Genomic DNA, 21,820 nt, shown 5'->3' with positions numbered 1-21,820 from the left:
TTACGATGTGTACATCCCACTGAAATGTGTTGGGTAGGCTGACATGGTGGTTTTATACTTGTTTGCCTTGTCTTCTATTAGGTTGATAGCTCTTTAAGAGTACATTTGTCAGGGGCAGCTAGGTGGTGCAGTGAGTAGAGCACCGGCCATGGAGTCAGAAGGACCTGAGTTCAAATCCAGCCTCAGACACTTGACACACTTACTAGCTGTGTGACCTTCGGCAAGTCACTTAACCCCAATTGCCCTGCCTTCCCCCCTCCAAAAAAAAAAAAAGGAAAAAAGAATCCATTTGTCTTTATATCTCCAATATGGTGGATTAAGTCATTAATTCAAAAATATTTCATACATGCTTATTACATGCTAAGTCTTGGGAATAGCCACACAAGAATGCCTGAGTAAGATGTATATTGATAATTAAATACGAAGTTTATAGAAAGTAAATACGGAATAATTCTAGGGAGAGAACAGCTGGGAAGATAGGGATGGGGCTCATCTAGGAAGTGGAACCTTATTTGACCCTTCTTTTTTAGGATTTTAAGAGGCCAGGGTGAAAAGTGGTCAAAGGATAGAAACAAAAAATTCTCAAAAAAAAAATTCAAACTTATCAACCATATGAAGGAATGTCCCAGATCACTGATAATAAGCACAATGTGAATAAAAATAAACCTAGAGCTTTACTGCATATCCAGTAAATTGGCCAAGGTGACAAAAGAGAGAAATAATTAATATTAGAGAAAGGCATGCTAATTAGTACATTCATTCTGAAGAGCAATTTGGAATTATGCAAATAAAGTTGCTGAAATGTTTATACTTTTTCAATCCAGAGATTGTAATGCTAGATATATAACCCAAAAAAGCCATTAATTTAAAAAATATATACATATATATGTATTAAACATATCCTGAAATATTTATAGCAGCACTTTTTGTAGTAGCAAAGTACTGGAAAGAAAATAGAGCTCCATGGATTAGGAAATGGCTAGACGAATTGTGTTACCTGAATATATGATGAATACAGAGAAGCACTGCTATGTCTACATGAACTGATGCAAAGTAAAGTTAGAAGAAATAGGAAGATAATGTACACAGTGCCTACATCAATGACAGTGAAAAAACCTGCAAAATAAATGTTGCAAAATTACAAAGAATAAGCTTGGCTCCACAGAAGTAGTATGAGAAAACACCTCTCCCTACTTCTTTACCTTGATGGATTTGGGAGGGGACTTCATGTGTGTGAAACATTGTATATAGTAGATTTCTTTTCTTCATGTATTGATTGGTTTTGCTGTCATTTTTCATCTTTGTATTTATTTCATAAGGGATGGCTCTCACAGCAGGGTGGCAAGGAGCAATCGTAAAACAAAAGATAACAATAAAATTTATTTTTAATAAAGAAGCAGAGTTGGTGAGGGAATGCATTATAGGAAAGGTAATGGCAAATAGGACAGTTTGGGTGGATTATAAAGTGTGTGAATGAAAATAATGTGCAGTAAAACTAGAAAGCAGGCTGGAGACAGATTGTAGACTGAGCTAGCCAGCTAGCTCAAAATATTGTGAAGTAACAGCTTCTCTGGACAGGAAAGATAGGTTAATTAAAAAAAAATTGTTCAACTTTCCATAGCCTTTCCCTAGGATTTTAAACCCTGTTCTTAAGGAGATCTGATTCTGGACTTTGTGGCTGTTCCAGCGCATGGTTGTCATTTTATGAATAGTAGTTACTGTCTTTCATTCATTCAACAAGTATTTCTGGGCCAGGCACTGATAAGTACTGGCAATACAAAGACAAAAGACAATTTCTTCTGGTCAGTGATAGCCAGTAGACTAGTGTGGCTGCAATATATAGAGTGCGTGAAAGGAGAGTAATGTGTAACTGGCTTAACAGGGCAGGCTGGACCAGGTGGTAGAAGAGTTTCAGTGTTACAGTGGGGTTTGTAATTTTTCTTAGAGGCAGGAGGGGGCCTCCTGAGCAGAGGAATGACATCATCAGAAGGCTGGGAAAGAACATTGGGAGATTCCGGTGGTTGGCATCAGACCACAGAACACTGAAAACTTACAAGTATTGAGCTTGAGTTGTCTCTGAGATCCTGGATCAATATAACACCAAGAAAGACCCAGGAAGACAAAGGTTTTATCTAGGCATTCTTTCCTGAAGTGTGCCAAGCATGGCCCTAATTTAACATTCAAAGTCATGAAATAAGAAAGAAAAAAGAGGGAACCAAAAAAGAACTCCACCTTTTTATAGTGACAGGGATACTCAAGACAAAAACCAGAAGGGGATGACTTCATAACATCTAAAAGCAATCCTCGAAGAAAACCACAGCTTGAGCAAAATGTCCAACCAGAATTCCTAGGAGAGATTTGGGGGTAGGGGGGTGGGATGAAGTTGTGACGAATGAAAAGCCAGGGAGATAGAATTTCTGGGTAATTAATATTCAGTATATTAATTCATCTAGTTAATAATTGTCAACCTGAAAGTTTGGTTAAAGGAGGCAAACAGGCTAGTGATATATAAATTCATATAGTTTATTCCCTTAAAGCTAGCAGATACATGATCATGGAATCAGAAGCAAACTTCTGACAGATGAAGAAACTGAGGCAAACAGGGTTAAATGACTTACCCAGGATGTATTGTTAAAGAGATATATGCAGCTGCTTTAACTATTTTCAGGATTGGATTGCACAGTATACTGAATGTGCTCACACCAGATTAGAATCAGTATAACATTTATTTTGCACCCAAGGACAGTATAAGGCAGGATTAAAGAAATATAGGAATATACATATAAAGATAAAGCCTAGCAGAACAATATATTTACATACATCACCAAATTGGGGTGACACCTATGTCTGAGTCATGGGGCTGGGGAGTCCCAGTTCAGCCTCCGGAGTCCCAATTGAGAAAATGTCCCAAGCAGAGCATCCTCCCAATGGGTGAATTTCTCCAGGTTATATCCAGTTTCAGACAAAGAAGGCATTGAACCAATTAATAGGCTTGTCGCCAGAGCCTTACATGACTTAGATCAACTAATTACATTGGATGTGTTGCAGCTCTGGACTGGACCAGAGTACAGAAGAGTAAAACATCCGCTATTGATATGACAAAATGTCTGTGTTCAAAAGGACACAAGATGGATTCCATTTGTTCCTAGAAGGGTGGCCAACACTTCCAGGAAAAGGAATCGGCCAAGGGTAGGTTGAACTTTTAGTCCTGGGAACCAGGGCAAGGTGACTTTTTAGTCCTGGGAATGTGGCCCATGTTCCAAGGAGAAAGAACTACATATGTATTCATACAGGCCTATAAATGTACTGGGAAGAGCTTTAATATTTCGTTAACCCTTCATAGGGTCAAACAGCTAAAAGTGTCAGAGGCTGGATTTGAAGTTAGGTCTTTCTGACTCTAGGCCCTGTGCTACTCGTAATTATTGCAGTGTAGTTCTGTACTACAAAGAGAGCAAACAAAGAGGAAGAGGAGGTATACGTTCGAAAATATTTGTGGTGGCTTTTTTGTAGTAGCAAAGAATTGGAAACAGGGACAGGAAATTCCCATTAATTGGGGAATGACTGAACAAGGCGGGGTGTCTACCCCAAGCATGTGAAGATTTCCCCTAGAAGACAGGGCGGCTGAGAATAATTTGTTCTAACAGCCATAAAGGCAACTACAGCTAATGAATGTGATTGAACATTAATGTGTAGAAAGAAATGATGGAGGAGATCGTTTCAGAGAAACCTGAGAAGACTTGTATGAATTGATGTAAAGTGAGCAGAACAGGAGAAAGTTTGTAAAGTAACAACGATATTGTAAAGATAGACAGCTTTAGAAGAGTTAGGAACTCTGGTCAGCATAATGACCAACCATGATTCTAGAGACATATTTAGATTATAAGCTCCTTGAGGGCAGGGATTGTCTTTTGCCTCTTTTTATGCCTCTAGCACTTAGTACAGTGCCTGGCACAAAGTAGATGCTCAATAATTTTTTTTTATGTCTGTCTTTCTATTCAGACATGGTTGATGGGTAGGTTTGTTTAGCTTGACCACATGTGTTTTTAGCAAGAGTATTGTTTTTCTTCCTTTCTTGGTGTTGATGGAGAGGTGAGAGGATGAGAAAATGTTTTGCTGTCTTCTCCCCTCCTCCTTAGAACCTTCTCTCTCATTCATTTCTACCTCATGGATGTTCTTCTCCCTGCCAAAGCAACCCCCTTCACATGTACCCTTGATCCCATTCCCTCTTGTCTTTTTCAGCAGATTGCCCCCTCTGTTATCCCCACTCTCATCTTCATAATTTCCTTATTTACTGGCTTATTCTTTTCCCTTTCTTTACTGTTTTGCTTGCTGGTATCATCTCCCATTGGTTCAATTATCATCTCTATGTAGATGATTCCCAGATCTATATATTCAGCCATAGTCTCTCTCCTGAGTGATAGCTAACTATTACTTATTGCCTTTTGGATATCTCATAGACATCTCTAACTCAGCCAGCACAAAGTAGAACTCATTCTCTTTTCTCGCAACCCTCCCTTCATCCAAATTTTTCTTTTACTGTCAAAGAAACTGTCATCCTTCCTGTCACCCAGGCCCAGAACCTCAGTTTCATCTGTGACTTTTCATAAGCATTCCACATAGCTAAATGTTGCAGTTTCTGTTGCCAAGTCTTGCAATTTCTACCTTCACAATGTTTATTGTATATATTCCCACACCCTGGTGTGGGACCTCTTTACCTTATGCCTAGACTATACTTCAGTATCTTTCTGGTTGGTCTTTCTCCATCAGGTCTTTGTCTACTCCATTCGACCTTCCACTCACCTGACAAAATAATTTCCTAAAGAAATGATCTAATCATGTCAAAGTTTCCCCATCCCTTCAATTCAGTAAACTGCAGTGTTTCCTTATTATGTTAAAGATCAAATATAAAATGCTCTACTATCCTTACGCCTAAAATGCATTCCCTCTTCACTTCTGCCTGTGGAACATCCTGGCTTCCTTCAATACTCAGCTCTAATCCTGCTCTCTGCAGGTTACTTTCTTCCCTTGCCCCATCCCTTCTGTTTGAGGTTATCTGCCCTTTACACAATATACATCTTATATTTACATGTGAACTCCCCTATTTGAATGTCAGTTCCTTGAGGGTAAGGACTATATTTGACCTTTTCTTAGTATCTCCAGTGATTAGCACAGTACTTTGGATATAATAAGTACTTAATAATTCTTGTTGACTGATGAGTTGGCTTGGGGAAGCTCTAGCTGTAGTCCCTTGACACACCTATATTCCTTTATTACTGCTTCTGTACTTATAGAAAAGAAATATTTATATATTTTGTCTAGAAGCTTCCTCTGTTTCATGCAACAAGCATTTTATTGCATGTTATATGCTAGGCTCTCAGCTAAGTGCTAGAGATACAAAGATAAAAGTGAAAGCATCCCTGTCTTTAAGAAGCTGATATATTCTATTGGCCATAGAAAACTTGTACCCAAATAAGCAAATCCAAAACATATACAAAATGGAAAGCAGTTGGGAAGGGGGGGAAGCATAAATTTCCTTTACTGTCATGACAGATTTCCTCTTGGAGGGGTTACTTGAGATGATCATTGAAGGGTTTTAGGGATTGTAAGAGGCTGAACTGAGGAGAAAATGCATATCAGGAATTGGAATTGCTTGACCAAAGCAATTGGTCAGAGACAGAAGAGGAAGTGCCATTTTGAAAGGGATCTAGTAAGCCTATTTGACTGTGGGAAGTGGGGAATAATATATAAAAAAGCAGCAAAGTTAGGGGAGAGGTATTTTGTGAAGGACTTTAACTAACAGGCAGAAGAGTTCTGATTTTATCTGATACACAAAAGGGAGCCATCAACTGGAGCTCTTTAGCAATAGGATCACATGGTCAGATCTGTGGTCTAGGTGCTAGACCATAGACTTAGACTGTAGGACCATCACTTTAGGCAATGTGTGGAGGATGAATTAGAGAGGAGGGAGCCTGGAGGTAAGTAGACCAGTTGGTCTTCAAATTTGAAGGCTATTATTATAGTCCTGCAAGAGGTGAAAAGAACCTAAAGTAGGATGAGTGGTGAGAAGGGGACAAATCCAAGAGAAAATATAGATTTAATATCTATACTTGTCAACTGATCACATATGAGAGATGAGGGAGGATGAAGGGTGGAAAAAAATGGCAAGGTTATGAAACTAGTTGATTGGAAGGGTTGAGGGAGCCTAGGTCCAGGAACTCTAAGACTGGAGTTCCCAGATGGAGTCGTTGAGAGGGAATGCCACTCAAGGACCCAAGTAGTGGAGAGGGTCGGGGCCATCTGGAATGAATTCACGATCTCAAGCATTCTTTAAGTCAAGGTGGCAAAGATTTATTACGCTTTACAGCAGGCAAGCATTCTTAGGGAACCTGCAACCTTATAGGGGTGCAGGGAAAGTTTAAATATGGGATTTGGGGGTGAAACATGTCAATTAGGTGTTTTGGGGTGAGATTAGGGAATGGTTAAGGGGTGGTCAGTTCTTAAAGGAACATGCACTTTTTGTATCTACTGCACAGGTATGTTACCCAGAGTTCATTGGGAAATAGCCTGAAGAGGGGCTACCTGGGCATGTGGTTTTGACTGTGAAGTCACTAAGCCAACTAAGACTAAGGTCTGACTGGAAATACCCAGGTGGCTTCCATCAAATGTCTTGTTAGACAAGGTGAATGTAAGGGAGTATACATTTGACCATGTCTAAGATACATATCAGGAAGGTTAGTAAGTAGTAAATATTTTTGTGGCCCAGTGCACAGCCAATTAGCATGTACACAGGGAGTCGGACCAATAAATTCTATAGGTGCAGCTGGCTGCAGTATCAGGAGGAGAGATAAGTGTTTTGCTAAGGCATGCTGCCCTTGAACTGGAAAGGAACTGCTAGGGAGAGATGTGATTTTAGAACAGGATGTGGTTTTAGAATTGGGGTCCAGGCACAGGCCCCCAAGCAGAGGCTAAGGAGAAATGTGATGTTGGAATTAGGGTCCAAGCACAGGCACCCAAGCACCCCATCAGAAGTGTGGTGGTGCTTTTAATAGAACTATTTAGAAAGAGGTGAGGCCTTGGGGAAAAACATGAGTTCTGGTTTTCAGCATGTTTCTTTTAAGATGCCTACAGGACATACAGGTGATAATGTCTAATAGGCAACTGATGTTGTGAGATTTAAGCTCTGGAGAAAGACTAGGCCTGGATATGTAGATGTGAGAGGTGCATAAAGGTAAATATTGAGCCCACGAGATCATTGAAAGAGTATGCAGAGAAAGGCTAGGGCCTCGTACTGAGGCTTGAGGTAAGAGTTAAGGATCATCTGGCAGCTGGGATTAAAGTGATCAAGGTGATAGGGCAAAAATGAGAGATAATATTACAGAATCACCATGAAGAGAGCATATCCAGGTAGAGGCAGTAGTTAACAGTGTCAAATGCAAGGTCAAGATGAATGAGAACTGAGAAGAGTCCACTGGCAATTAAGAAGTTACTAAATCAGAAGGAAGCAATTTTAGTTGAGTTGAGGAGTGAATTCTAGGTATGAACTAGGCATGTCTCAAAACTATCAATGGACTAAGTCATTATTGAATTACTTTTATATTTACCAGTTTGCACTTAGAACTTATGCAAAGAAAAATCTCCATTTGGAATGATTTCCTTTTTAATTCAGAGGTAATAGCAGCTTCCATAGCCCCTCTTACTGAATATAAATATTATTATGGCACCTATAAAAAGGAAAAGTGTCTTGGAGAAATGTCAGTTAACTGTGATGGTAGAAGGGTGAGTTATTATAGGAGAATGAAGTTTAAATGGCCATTTCTTGAAGAAAAAAAGATTAAAAAGAGATCATTTCACTTTTTTTATTTAACTGTCATCCTATGAGAGATTTAGATTGAAGGAGTTAACTGTTGTCCATGAAGAGTCTGTGAGAGAAATACAAGAATAGGTGAGAGGAGGGAGAGAATGAGAGAAGCAAAAAGGTTAGGGGAAAAGAGGTTTCTCTAGTTCATGAATTGGGACGAGGACACAGAACTAATTGGTTAATTGAATGAGAGAGATTGTACATTTCTGTAACTTTGAAGAAATGTAAGAACTTCTTCATTTCCTTAGAACCTACCTAGAGGATTGTTAAGGAAATGAGCCAGTAGCAGTTGGAAAAAACATAAGGACTGCTGTGGTTATCATCTAGTACAACATAGCCTACCTCCTTACCCTCCCTAGGATATATGTGAAGTCTTGTTCCCCTAAAGCCCTATACATTCGGGATAGTTTTTGGAATTTTTGCATGTGCTTTTTCTTTTTTCCCCTTGATATTTTCTTTATTATCAGCCTATTGTAATTCATAGAGTAATAGGTAATGACATTAATTTGTCTGTTTTATTTGATGCATATTAACCGTGTAGAATTATGGCTTCATTGTAGCATCTTATTATTTATTATGTTACTAAATGCAACTTTTGTGTAATAACTATTTGAAAAAATGTAGGCTGATATGTTCAATAAGTCTTATGAAATTATGGGTATTGAAACATACCATGGCCTTTTAATATTAAGAATAGATCTTCATTGTAAAAATAAGATAATTATAAAATCTTCTAAAAGAGCTGAAAAAGAGTTGGAGAAATGTGAAATGATATTTAATAGGTTAAGACCAGGAGAAAGTGCTTAGTCTATATTTTGTTAGTTATGAAACCCAGCTGATTCACTCAGCTGTGATGGTAGAGGATATTACTTGAAAAATGATCTTTAAATCACCCTCTTAGGAGTAAGGGTTAGTTAAAAATTTTGAAAAGGTCCTGTGAAGGCGTTTATCACTTACAACATTTGAGAGGTATGATTAAGTCAAAAAATAATGCTGCACAATGGTCATGTCAAGTACAGATTTTTTTTATGCTAAAAAATATAGGCCCAGGTTAGGATTTTTTTTCCTGTGCTCTTAGGGAAGAATCAGTATAAGTTTGGATGGAGTATTGTACCAAAATAATAAAATACTGGCAAGTGTCTGAGCTAGACAAAATGTGTAATTTAGTGGAAAGGAGCCATTTTCACATTTATGAGATTTCTGAGGGTGTTGCTCTCTGCCCTGAGTGACTTCTGCAGGGAACTGCAGAACTGACTCTAGATCACTGATAGACTCTTTTCCTTGGTAGAGTACCACACAGACCCTTTCCCTTTTCTCCCCTCCCCCATACACAACTTTCCCCCTTTCCCTCTTTTCCTCCGTTCTCAAGCAGAGCTCTTTTGTGGTGTCAAGTGCTGCTGAACTGGGCAGTTTGTGATGCTTTAGTGGCCTCAGCAAACTTCTGGTTTGGAGGCTTCCTCAGCACAGAGATGTCTGTGTGTAGTACTGAGTTTTGTTGCAAGCCCACGTGGTAGCTTGTGGAGTCTTGCTGCTGTAGGGTAGTGGGGGGTAGAGAGGGGTATACTGAGTGAGCACATTAGAGGTTAGAAATTATTGTGTTAATTCATTAGGTTTTTACCTTGTTTGAGTTCTTAGTGTCTGAAACTGGGGAGACAGATGAAATTATTTCAACTATTGTACATGATTTGTATTTTGTAGAAGTCAGGCGGTTGTTAGCATCAGAGAAAATGTCTAGTTTTTCACCTTGCTGATCATGTGACCTGCTAGAATACAATTTTTGGAAGAAGTATTTATTGTTAACATATAGTCCTTGATTTAAAAATATTCTGTGTACCTAGTATTTATAGGGCAGTGTGCCAGGAACTAAAATTGACTTTTGTCATTTGAAATGTCAAACTTATTTTGATAGAAGAAATAACATTATTTATTGTTTTTCACAGGTCACAGCGTGAGAAATATCCAAGCATTTGCTGTCCTCCAGAATGCATTTTTAAAAGCAAAAACAAGCTATCTCCCCCAAATCATCCTTGATGCCATCACAAATATCTACATAGCTGACAATGCAAATTATTTTATCTTGGAGTCGCAACACACGTTGTCCCAGTTTGCAGAGAAGATTTCTAGGCTTCCGGAAGTGCAGACCAAGTACTTTGAGATGCTAGAATTTGTCGTTTTCAGTTTAAATTATATCCCGTGTAAAGAGCTTATCAGTGTCAGCATTCTCTTAAAATCCAGCTCTTCTTACCAATGTAGCATCATTGCCACAAAAACTCTTCTTAAGTTCACACGACATGACTACATTTTTAAAGATGTGTTCAGGGAGGTGGGCCTTCTGGAGGTAATGGTAAACCTCTTGCATAAATATGCTGCCTTCTTGAAAGATCCTCAGACTCTGAATGAGCAAGGTATAGTATTATATTTTCTATGTTCTCATTTCTTGATTCACCAGTACAGGGCCAAGCAGCAGGTTGTGTGAGTTGGGGGCAAAGGTTCCCTTTTCTTCGACTTGAATGACTTACTAGCATTACTAAATTATAGCAGCCTTGAGGGAAGTTTCCAAGTAGCTACTTGCTTTCCTATTTGCTCCCTTATGAGGCTGTATAAAAATGGCCTAGGACGTATGAGATTGTGTAATAGATGTTTTAAGGATAAATACATATATATATATATATATATATATATATATATATATATATATATATATATATATATATATATATATATATTTATATATTATTCCCCTATATTTAAGGTTGATGTCTTTAACTTATTTTTTTTTGTTTTTGTATATGAACCTGAATCTGATTATAATTGTGTATGATCAGAGTTACCTATTAAAATTTGCACTTATTTCCATTCATTACTAGTTTCTCTCACCTTTTTGAGCATGATAGTTTATTCAGATTTTCACATTTTTACTTTTTCTGGAAGCAGCATTTAATGTGTTTCATGAAGTACCCCTATCATGCCTCTCTATCCACATTTAGGTGCACCTGTTGTGCAGAATTTTGGCTTTGAGCCTACTGGTCAATTTTGAATATTTAGTTCATAAGTTTTTTAGAGTGATTTTTATTAATGGCGTATTAGCATTAATAATGATTATATTTAAAAGTAGCCAGTAATTACACTGTAAATAGAAATGACAAAACCAAATTTAGGGAGAGTAGGGTGGAAGTAACTTGCCATTTATCCAAATTAAAAGATCAAAATTTTTTTTAAGGGGATTCAAAAAACAATAGCTCTGTGGAAGACCAGAAGCAACTGGCTTTGCTGGTTATGGAGACCTTGACAATTCTACTCCAAGGATCAAACACAAATGCAGGTAATTATGAAAACTGTTATCAGGATGGTTTGGGATTTTTAGCTCTGATGATTTTGGTCTTTTGAATGCTTAAAGAATGATTCAATAATCATTAACTAATGGTACTGTCCTCTATCAACAAAACTTGATAATTTTCATGTTTAGAATTATATAAAAGATTTACTCTCATCAAAACTACTACTAAAACTAAAGAATACAGTGTGTGATTGTTATATTTGAAATATGATTCTCCCTTCTTATTTTTATCTTACATTTAAGATTTAACAGACAAGCCATTATTTCATTTCTCAAATATTTGTTAGATGTCATTTTTCTTTTTAAAAAAAGATTTTACGTATTTATTGATGCTCTAGTGAAAAATTCATGCTGTTTTTATGGACAGAATCACTGCAATATGCTTTAGTCCTTCCATTATCCAATTTGTATTTAGTTTTTGCCACCATTGGCATTTGCATTTACTTTTTTCATCCTTCATCCTTTTGCTCCTTTCTTGATATCTTTTTTCTTATACAGTTGAAGGTCTGTTCTTTGGTTTATATTTCTTTGTATAGTTTAAGAAATTACAAATCATAACAAAGCCTGTTTTGTCACCACCAAAATGGGTTCTGCATCAGAAGACTAAAATGACATTTAGATTTGTTTTTCACTTCTTGACCAGTTTTTCTTACATTTCAGTCTTGGGTACCATGACCTTTCAAGGATGAAGGACATGTGTTTATGTTGTCTGTTTGTCATGAACTTCCCAGATCTGATGGTCACAGTGCTATTCATAGTGGTGGCTAGCTCCTCTCTATATGATTCTTAGCTTTCAAATAAGCCAGATTAACTATTTAAAAGGATTTGTTGTAGTTTGGAAAACATTCAGTAGTGAATATTATGTAAAGAATAGTTATTTTTACTTCTTTTGCTTGTTATCTCTTATTCAGCTTCTAATATTTTGCTATCTTCAATTCAATTTTAATAAACCTTTATTAAGTGCTTATTATGTGCCAGGCACTGTGATACAAAAAGGGGCAAAAGACAATCCCTGCCCTCAAATATCTTTCAATCTAATCAGGGAGACAACAGGCAAATATTACCAAGTAAACTATTTACAGGATAAATACCATACAATTAAAGGAGGGAAAACACTGGAATTAAGAGGGATTATTTTCTGAAAACAGTATTGCCATTTTATTGCTGGTTTTTGTTGTTGTTTTAAAGATTGGACTTGCCGAGCTTCCTCCAGCTAGAAGTGTAGGTTCCACTCATATCTGCATAGCAGCTTTGAGTTGCTCAGTTTCCAATCTGAGCTTCTTCAGTCCCCCTTAGACAACCTCTTTCTCCACTACTTGTGCTACTCAACCTTACTCCTCCCCCCACGTGCCCCCCGCCCCAATGCTTTCCCCAGGGTACCAAACTCAGTGAGGATGCTTCATTGGCATTGCCCACTGGAAGTCAAAACTCCTAAAGTCAAGAGCTCCTAAACTCCTAAGCTCAAGAGCTCTGCCAGCCTCAGCTTCTTGGTTGAGGGGATTATTAGGCAAGTAGCACCATGTCCAGTTTGTCTTTTTTTTTTTTAACATCATTATGGTGTAATGGATAGAGAGCCAGCCTCAGAGCTGGGAGATCTCAGAGCTACTCCTTCCTTTGAGCCACATTGGTCATGTCTACCTGGCAGGTCACCACACCTGTCCATGCTCTAGGCCAGTCTAGGGAATTACCGAATACCATAATCTTTGATGGAAGGAGTTACCTCATCTAAGAATTCTTAGAGCAGTTTAATAACAAGCCCAATCCCTATAAATATTCCTACCGCAGACTCCTAGACAGAGCTGAAAGGCATCTCAGACATTATCTAGGCCAGTAGGCAACATGTGTTCATTGTTCTTTGTCAACAGCTGTGCTAATTTCAGTTTTTCAGATGTTTTTCTTACATCGACATAGGTGGTTACTCCCTATAGAGAGACATACACACATTTATGCTCAAGCACACATATATGGCATTGGTTTTTCCCATGAAGATCAGTCCCTTCTTTTGATTCTAATCACTTAGAATTTTCAGAAACAATCCAAGAGCAGAGTATGTAGAAGACTACGTGTCTGAACAGAGGCAAGCAAGACTAACTCTTGACGTGCCTTTTCCAACAAAGATTGAAAAATAGCACCAGGCTGAACAATGGTCAGGAAATCCAATGAGATGTTAGAGTGACTTCTTCAACATCGGAAGGGCTAACAAGTCATTCAGAGACCCAAGGCCAATAAGAAGCGAGCTTGGCTGAGAATCCAGCACCAGCTTCAGCAAACAAGATGGAAGGAAATGAGAGACTGGACACAGACACTGGCAGCCAGCAAAGCTTTTTTTCCAGAGCCCGAAATGGAGAAAGACTCTCACAAAATAGGGTCAGAGTTGTGGGAAACTCACATTGTGGAACTTGGACATAACAAGGTACAATAGTGACCAGTGTGGTCACAGAGGTGGTCAGTATTAGACATACAATGCCCATTCCCCATGAAATCCTTAGCCCTCTGTGTGTGCTGTAATGGCCCTTTAAGATCCAGGGCTTTGAACCTCAAAGATCCAAGGAGGTTCTTAGAAGAGCCCAACTGATCCAGATTGGAACCAAATAGGGCTGATTACTGCCTCAAAAGTACACGGGGGAAGAGCTTCATCCTGACCCAAAGCCCTCATTCAGGAATTAAGGCTGTAGAGGTGAGTAAATGGAAGAAGATGCCAGCTACTCTAAAGAATTATAATAGATCCAGAAATACCCCAAAATCCAACCTAGGAGGAAAGAGTAAATCCTAATCACTGTAAATAGAGACTCAAAGGAAAAAAAATCTTTCAGTAGGATCATATGAATACTTCTAAGAAGTGAAGCAAAATATCATAAATGAGATAAAACTCTAGAGGAACTTTTAGAAGGACAATAAACAACTTAGAACAGAAAGTGGTAAACGTAAGCCAAGTAATGAACTCCCTGAAAAATAGAATTGACCAAAAGAAATAAGTGACTTCATGAGGCAGCAAAAAAAAAAAAATATTAGAGCAAAATAAAAAGATTTTAAAGCATGTAAAGTATCTGCTTTCAAAAATAACTGACCTGTAAAATAGATCAGGGAGAGATATTTTTAAAATCATTGGATTCTACAGTAAGAGCCATGATTTTTAAAAAGTCTGGATGCTCCATCTTAAGAAATCATAAGTGAAACCTGCCCAGATCTAGTGATCAATCCCTGAAAGAAAACCCCAAAAAGAAAAGTCCTGGAAATGTCATAGCTAAAATTCAGAGCTTCCACTGAAAGCAGCTAGAATGCAAAAATACAAGTACTAAGAAACCTGTACTGAATGCACATCCGATGGCTTCAATTATAAAACAGGAGATGCTGAAATAAAGTATGCCAAAAAGGCAAAAGGTGTGGGTGTAAAGGCAAGAAAAACTGATACTGCCAAACTTATGAGGAAAAGAAGGACCTTTAATGGAGGAGGGAAAAGAACTTTTGAGCATCCCCAATGACAAGACCAGAGCTGAGTAGAAACTTTGAAAATGAAAACACAAAACTTTGAGATAATCTGGATCTGTGTGTGTGTGTGTGTGTGTGTGTGTGTAAATGTCAGTGTGTACATGCACTTGCAATTGGAAGGGGCTGGATACTGTTAAAGGGCTAACAACTAGTTTCCCTTCAGAACCTTTATGTCTTCAGAAATATTAATGTAGGGATGGAGTTTATTAAGAAAAAATAGAGATCCAGGAAATAGATTGGCTCAGGTTTGTGTGTTTTAAGAAGGGAAAAAAAGGGTGATAAAAGGAATACATAATTGTTGAAAGAAGAAAGAAATTACTCTTTTTCATAATTGGGGTATGGGATAAAAAATACTCTACTAACATGGATAGAGAGTTTGGGAGAGCAGGCCTTAGATGACTGTCACTCTTATTTGAATTATAAAAGTAGAGTTGTATACAGTTATCCCTTCCACATTTGGGGGGGGTGGGGCAGTAAGTGGTACCCCCCTCCATGATCTGGAATATGTATATGAAATTTTTTGGTCCTCCCTTCATACCAGAGAAGAATTCTGAATAATTATGGTATTAAAAGATAAAATATGCTGATATTATATAATACTGTGCATATATTTTATGCATTTCTGAGTCTCTGAACTTTTTCTGTGTTGTCTGCCAGCCTTCATGCATCATCTGCTGCTTCTGCAAAACTCCCCTGAAATTCCCATTTAATTTCTTATGCTGACCCATGATATATTGAAACCGTGAAGGGGGAAAAGTCACAATGTGGAAGGGGTAACTGTACATTCACACACATAATTTGGGAGGTGTGGTTAAGAGGGAGGATAATACTAGGGAGGGAATATGTGCAAGCCAAGCAAAACAAACTTACTTAACCTAAAAGGGAGATTAAAAAGGAAACAAACAAACAAAAAAAACAAATCAAAGAACTGGAAACTAAAAGGTGACACTTAAGTAGGAAATGGCAAAATAGAGAGTAGGGTATAAATCTAAGGGGATATTGTTACGTTAAGAAACCATGAAAGCGATATTTCAGGGAATCCTGGGAAGTAGATGCAGGGTTAAGGTGAGTAGACCTCAGAGAACAATAGATGCAGAGACGAACATTTTAAAGAAAAACATCTTTAATAATCTGATCAAAACAACTATCAACCCAGTTTCCAGTATGTTCTGCATGATGAAATATGTTCTGCTATTCCCTCTTACCCCTGGAAAAAGAAAAGAAAACCAGAACTCTTACAACAAATACGCGTCTTCTCATTCTGCACTCGAAGTTGAGCAGCGTGTTTTTCATGGATTCACAGTGGGGAGACAGATAAATTTGTTTTGGACATGGCCTTAGAGGGGATTTGTTTTAACTTTATTTGTTATAAGAATTCGTTTTGTTTTTGTTAAATATTTTTAATTCAGAGGTGAGAGTCATGGGAGAAGAGGGTGATTAGTGATGACACCAAAAAAGAAGAAAAAAGAAGACCATTGAAACATTTTTTAAAAGTACAACAGAAGATAGAAGAAAGTTGGGGGCAGCTAGGTGGAGTCAGGAGGACCTGAGTTCAAATCCAGCCTCAGACACTTGACACACTTACTAGCTGTGTGACCTTGGGCAAGTCACTTAACCCCAATCGCCCTGCCTTCCCCCCTCAAAAAAAAAAAAAAAGAAAATAGAAGAAAGTCAAGGAGACACAAACAGGTTAACAAGCTCTAACGTTTAATTTATTATTAGCTTTTTTTTTAAAAAAACAAAGCAAATATTATAGAAAAAAATTCATGGTTTCATATACAATCCTCTACTTTTGTTCTGTTTTGTATGTGGGCCCATGCCCCCCACCCTTTTTTTGTGTGTGTATTTATTAGGTTCATGACAACAACAACAGAATCCACTCAAGAGTTGTGCTTGTGAATTCTCATTTATTCCTGGAGTAATTTTTCTTCTTTACATAGTATGTTTCTTGCTCTTCTCCTTTCTTCTGTTGTATCTTTTGGATTTACAGGAAAAGGAAAAATCAATATAAAATTAGTAAGATAATTGAGGAAGTTAAAACTTAGTTCAGAGCCAGAAGTTGTCATTGACCATTAAGCACCTGCTATGTGCCAGGCACTCTGCTAAGGATTGAACATACAAAGAAAGGCAAGAAAATAGCTCCTGCCATCATGGAGTCTAAAGGGGGAGATGGCACATGCAATCAACTAAGTACAAACAAGATATATACAAGATAAATTGGAAATAATCAACAGAGGGAAGCACTAACATTAAGGAGTAGCAGGATAGGCTTCTTGCTAAAGGTGGAATCTGAGCTGAAATTTAAGAAGCAAGAAAATGAGTTCAGTTTTAAATGTGTTGGTTTAAGATATCTATGGGGACATCCACTTTGAGCTGTCTAATAGACGTGAGGAGATGTGACTAGAGGTCAGATAAAGAGAAATTAGAATCATCTGGCAAAACTATTAGTACCCTCTTATAGATGACTGAATGTTTCTGAAATGTGTATTCAGCCTTTCCTTTATCTGGGCTAAATACCTACTAAGGTAATAGCCTATCATTAAGGATAGTCTCCTATAATCATTTTAAAACATCATTGTAGTTTTCCTTTAAATCCTTCCTAAATTTTGCATCTGTAATTATAGAGATCAGAATTGCTCGTAACCCTTTAGTAAGAAGGAATGCAGATACTAAAGAACCTTATTTAGTATTTCAGTTTTATCATTCTATTACTATGTTAACTTCATAAATAAATTCATAACATTTTTGCTTTTGAAACTGTTTTCTATGTATGTAAAATGTATTGGAACTAACTGAGCTCTTTTTGCAGATAGGTAAATACACTTTCCCTTGTAGGCTTTCATGTACTTTGAATTTTTTTTCTTTCTTGGCAAAATTTCTGAATTTATTTAAAATTTTGTTTTGCAAATAATATCATTATTCAGAGAATCACAGAATTTTAGAAGAACTGAAAGGGACCCCTTTTTAAAGGCATTTGAAATTGTTTCATTACAAGTGTTACAAAAATAAGCAGGAACTTTCTTGATTATTTCTAGAAATTTCTCAAAATGGATTAAATGAAGTACCATTGCAAATCACTATCTTTTAAATTGTATCACTTCTCCAGCCCTAACATTCAGTTGAATTGTAAATATGTAATGAAGAATTCAGATATAATTAGATTAATATTAGATCACATTGTAAATTTTAAGTATATTTTATACTAATCTCCTCCGATTCCCTATTTATTTGAAGAAAAATCTGTTTATAAATATAGCTACAGAAATGACCAGTTTTGTTCAAATTGACCTTGACTTTTCTCTTTTCAATCAGTCTTCTAGTTGTTAACAATAATACTTCAGGGAAAAGGTCCATAACAAAGAACCAGGGTAAGAAACAAAATGTGGAAACATCCAGAGTTAATTTCCCAGGCACATGCCCTTCTTGGTGTTACCTTCTACAATAATAGGGCAGGTAGGAAAGGGTTGGGTTTAGGGAAAGATAATGAGTTCCATTTCAGACATTGAGTTTAAGATGTCTGAAAAGCAGTTTAAGGTGCAAAGTTAGAAGTCAGCAGATAGGTTGGGGCAGGATAGGTAGATTTAAGAATCATCAGCATAGAGATGATGATTAACTCTATGGGATCTGATGAGATTACCAAGTAAAGTAGTGAAGAAGTAGAAGAGAAGAGGGTCCAGGACAGAGCCCTTAGGGACACCTATAGTTAGAGGGCATGATTGGGATAAAGATCCCTCAAAGGAGACTGAAGAGGAGTGGTCAGAGAAGTAGGAGGAAAGCCAAGCCAAGGAAGGTGTCCCAAAAACCTAGAGAGAAGAAAGCATTCAGGAAGAGAGAGAGGTCAAGGAGAATGAAGATTGAGAAAAGGCTATTAGATTTGGTGACCAAGAGATCATTGATTATTGAAGAGCAGTTTTAGTGGAATGATGAGGTCAGAAACCAGATTCTAAGAGGTTAGGAAGAGAAGAGAAAGAAAGAAAGAGGAGAGAAAGTGAAAGCATTTATTTTAAGTGGCATTTAGCTCCAAGGGGCAGGTGAGATATAGGACAACAGAGGGCGGAGCCAAGATGGAGGCATGAGATATAGGACAATAGTGTGATGAAAGGATCTAGTGGGGTTTTTTTCAGAATAGGGGAAACATGGTTGTGTTTGTAAGCAGCAGGGAAGGAGCCAGTAGAGAGGGAGAGATAAAAAAATATGTGACAGAGTGTGGATGACAGTTGGGGCAGTCTGTTGGAGGAGATGGAATGGGATCACTTGAACAAGCAGAGGGGCTAGCCTTGGTAACAAGTAAGATTTTGGAGTTAGAAGACCTGCCCCACCCCCTGCCTCAGGACAAACCATTTATCCACTCTGAATCTCTAGCTTCCTTATTTATAAAATTAAATTACTGAACTCAGTGACTTCTGGAGACTCTTTTAGCCTGAGATCTGTAATTTTGATTTTTCTCTTCTAAAAAACATTTATGTCTTTTTAGTTTTCAGCATTCACTTCCATAAGATTTGGAGCTCTAAATTTGTTCCTTCTCCTCTCACCAAGACAGTATGCAATCTGATATAGGCTCTACATATACATTCATATTAAACATATTTTCACATTAGTCATGATGTAAAGAAGAATTAGAACCAATGGGAGAAACCACAAGAAAAAAGAAACAAACAAAAAAAGAGAGCAAATAATATGCTTTGGTCTGCATTCATACTCCATAGTTCTTTGAAATCTATAATCTTAATGTATATTTGTAGTTTAAAGTACATAAAAAATCCCTCATAGTTTTAACAAATATGTCTAACTGTCATTCTTCTGGTCATTAAGCGTTTATTAAATATTTATTATGTTCTTTATTCTGCTCTAGGAAAGACAAAATGTTAGGACAGGTGATTGAAATATTAACTAGTATATAGTCATTATTTTAAAATAGCCTGATTCCTTTGGGGAAGGCCATGAGGAAGGAGAAGAAGAATTAGATGAACATAATTGCCTGAGCACATTGTTTTTTATTTGTGATATATTACAATAGATAGAAGAATATTCCTCCTTTCTCACTCTTAAATCAGGATATTTAATTCCTCTGGGAAAGTTAGCTTTTGTTAAGCAAAAATATTTGTTGCCACTTAGACAGCTTATCATGCTTTTGGGCAGGGCTTCTTCCTCTTAATATTATTATTACAATAACAATAACAATAATATTACACTAATTAACAATAATGTTACACTACATTCATATGCCATGTTCAGCCATTCTTCAGTTGATGAGCACCCCCTTTGTTATCAGAAAGTGAACCTAAGGAGGGGCTGCTAATTGGGGAGTGCCTGAATTAATAAAGCAGTGAAAGTAATGGAATATTATTGCACTGCAAGAAATTACTAAAGGGACAATTTGAGAGAAATCTGGGAAGAAAAATAAGAGCTGACATAGTGAAGTGAGCTGAATCAGGAGAGAAGTATCTTTTTCAAGGCAATCTTAAAGCCTTTCTAAATAATCTTTTACTGGTTTTCAGTTTTTCTTAGGAATTCGTCTTATTTATCTCTAGAAATGCCTTGTTTTTTCTCTCTGGCTTGGCCCTGGTATGTTTCATATTGGAAGATAGGGACTGATTTTCTGTAGTAATGTGTTAATGTATTGTACAAAATCATCCCTTCCCTGATATTTTCAGGCACACATATTGTAACCACTAAGGGTTTTGTGTGATTGCTCCTTTTCCTGATTCTTTTCAATTAGCATTATTATTTCTATTTTTTTCCCCAGAAAAAATGTTATCTAGGGTGACTCTCCTAACCTAGACTAACTCTCTTGGGTTGGGTTATGTTCCCATGGTGTGAGTGGCTCCCCTTCAGAGCTACATGGCAGATGGCATGGGGTGAGAAGGTGAGGCAAAGGATTCTCAAGTCTCTTGCACAAGTAGTTCTGGGCTTAAAATCCCACTCTGGGATGACTGAAAATTCCTTTAGGGCATAGCTATTTAAAGGCACCCCCACCCCACACCAGGTGTAGATAATTTATTTGCTCAGTCAGTTATCTTATTGCCTTAACTGTCAGAGAAGTGTTCATTAAGGGATCAGGGCAGTATATTTTTACCATTTGTTTTATATTGTATTTTAATGAACCCCTTGTAATGATATTCTGAGCCTTCTGTGACTACCATCTGCTAAGGTAGTGGATTCCTCCCTTACATTAGCAAACTATCATTTACCTTCCAGTGGTTTGTAGCTTTCCTGGTCACATTTTGAAAGTCATTTCATTTGAATCTGGTTTATCATTATTATTATTACTAGTAATAATGACAGTGATTCTTATGATTTTCATATTATACCATACATTCCCTGGTTTCTACTAAAAGTATTTGTGACTAGTCTGGACTCTATTTAATGGGCTTCTGCTCATGCAATTGGTGACCTAGAATCCTTGGGAGGTTGAGGAAAAAAGCTTTACCTCTGTTAGTCATGTGCAGTTATCTTTAAAAATAAATTATTACCATAATCTGAAGTTTTCCTGGATTTAAGCCAGAATTCAATTTAAAATTTAAATCTAAACTTCTTTACCAAAGAGGAACTACAGTTTCTTTTGAAATATTTGAGGAAATCCTAAACTGTCCTGTTTTTGTTTGTTTGTTTTTCACCTCTTGCTTTAAGGGATCTTCCGGGAATTTGGAGGTGCAAGGTGTGCACATAATATTGTCAAGTATCCTCAGTGCAGGCAGCATGCCCTGATGATCATCCAGCAATTGGTGCTCTCTCCTAGTGGGGATGATGATATGGGTACTCTCTTAGGGTTGATGCATTCAGCTCCACCCACTGAATTACAACTGAAGACTGACATTTTAAGGGTAAGTTTGGGAAGTCTTGTCTTTATTCTTTTACTACAAACATCTTTGATTCTTTTTAGTTTTTTATTGCCTTCAGGAGTGGGCTGAGATTAACTTTTCAGATCATAGTGAGGGCCGTTGTGTAAAATCCAATGGTTCTAAAGAACCAGTGTTGCATCACACATCTGTGGGAACTAGACTCCATCACTCAGTGGGAGACATTCCTCCCTAGGTAATTACACCATTCAAGAGTATGTAAGGGTAATCCTTACACTGTACATTGACCCAACGCACAATCAGTTTAGGGCTTGTTGATAGAAACAAGGGTTATGC

At 37.4% G+C, this 21,820-nt stretch overlaps 1 protein-coding gene across 2 annotated transcripts in view; it reads left to right on the top strand.

The window, feature by feature from the left end:
- The window catches only part of WDFY3 (WD repeat and FYVE domain containing 3), a 316,638-nt gene that overhangs the window by 117,218 nt on the left and 177,600 nt on the right, over nucleotides 1–21,820 (top strand). For both annotated transcript variants that reach the window (XM_036763543.1, XM_036763542.1), the window contains 3 exons: nucleotides 9,799–10,263; nucleotides 11,079–11,180; nucleotides 21,315–21,508. In XM_036763543.1, the coding sequence (XP_036619438.1) occupies nucleotides 9,799–10,263; nucleotides 11,079–11,180; nucleotides 21,315–21,508 (761 nt within the window). The remainder of the gene's footprint in view (nucleotides 1–9,798; nucleotides 10,264–11,078; nucleotides 11,181–21,314; nucleotides 21,509–21,820) is intronic.

The sequence above is a fragment of the Trichosurus vulpecula genome, chromosome 6, assembly GCF_011100635.1.
Source record: "Trichosurus vulpecula isolate mTriVul1 chromosome 6, mTriVul1.pri, whole genome shotgun sequence".
Classification (NCBI taxonomy): Eukaryota; Metazoa; Chordata; class Mammalia; order Diprotodontia; family Phalangeridae; genus Trichosurus; species Trichosurus vulpecula.
The sequence above is the reverse complement of the archived record's forward strand: the minus strand, read 5'-3'. Positions and strand labels throughout refer to the sequence as shown.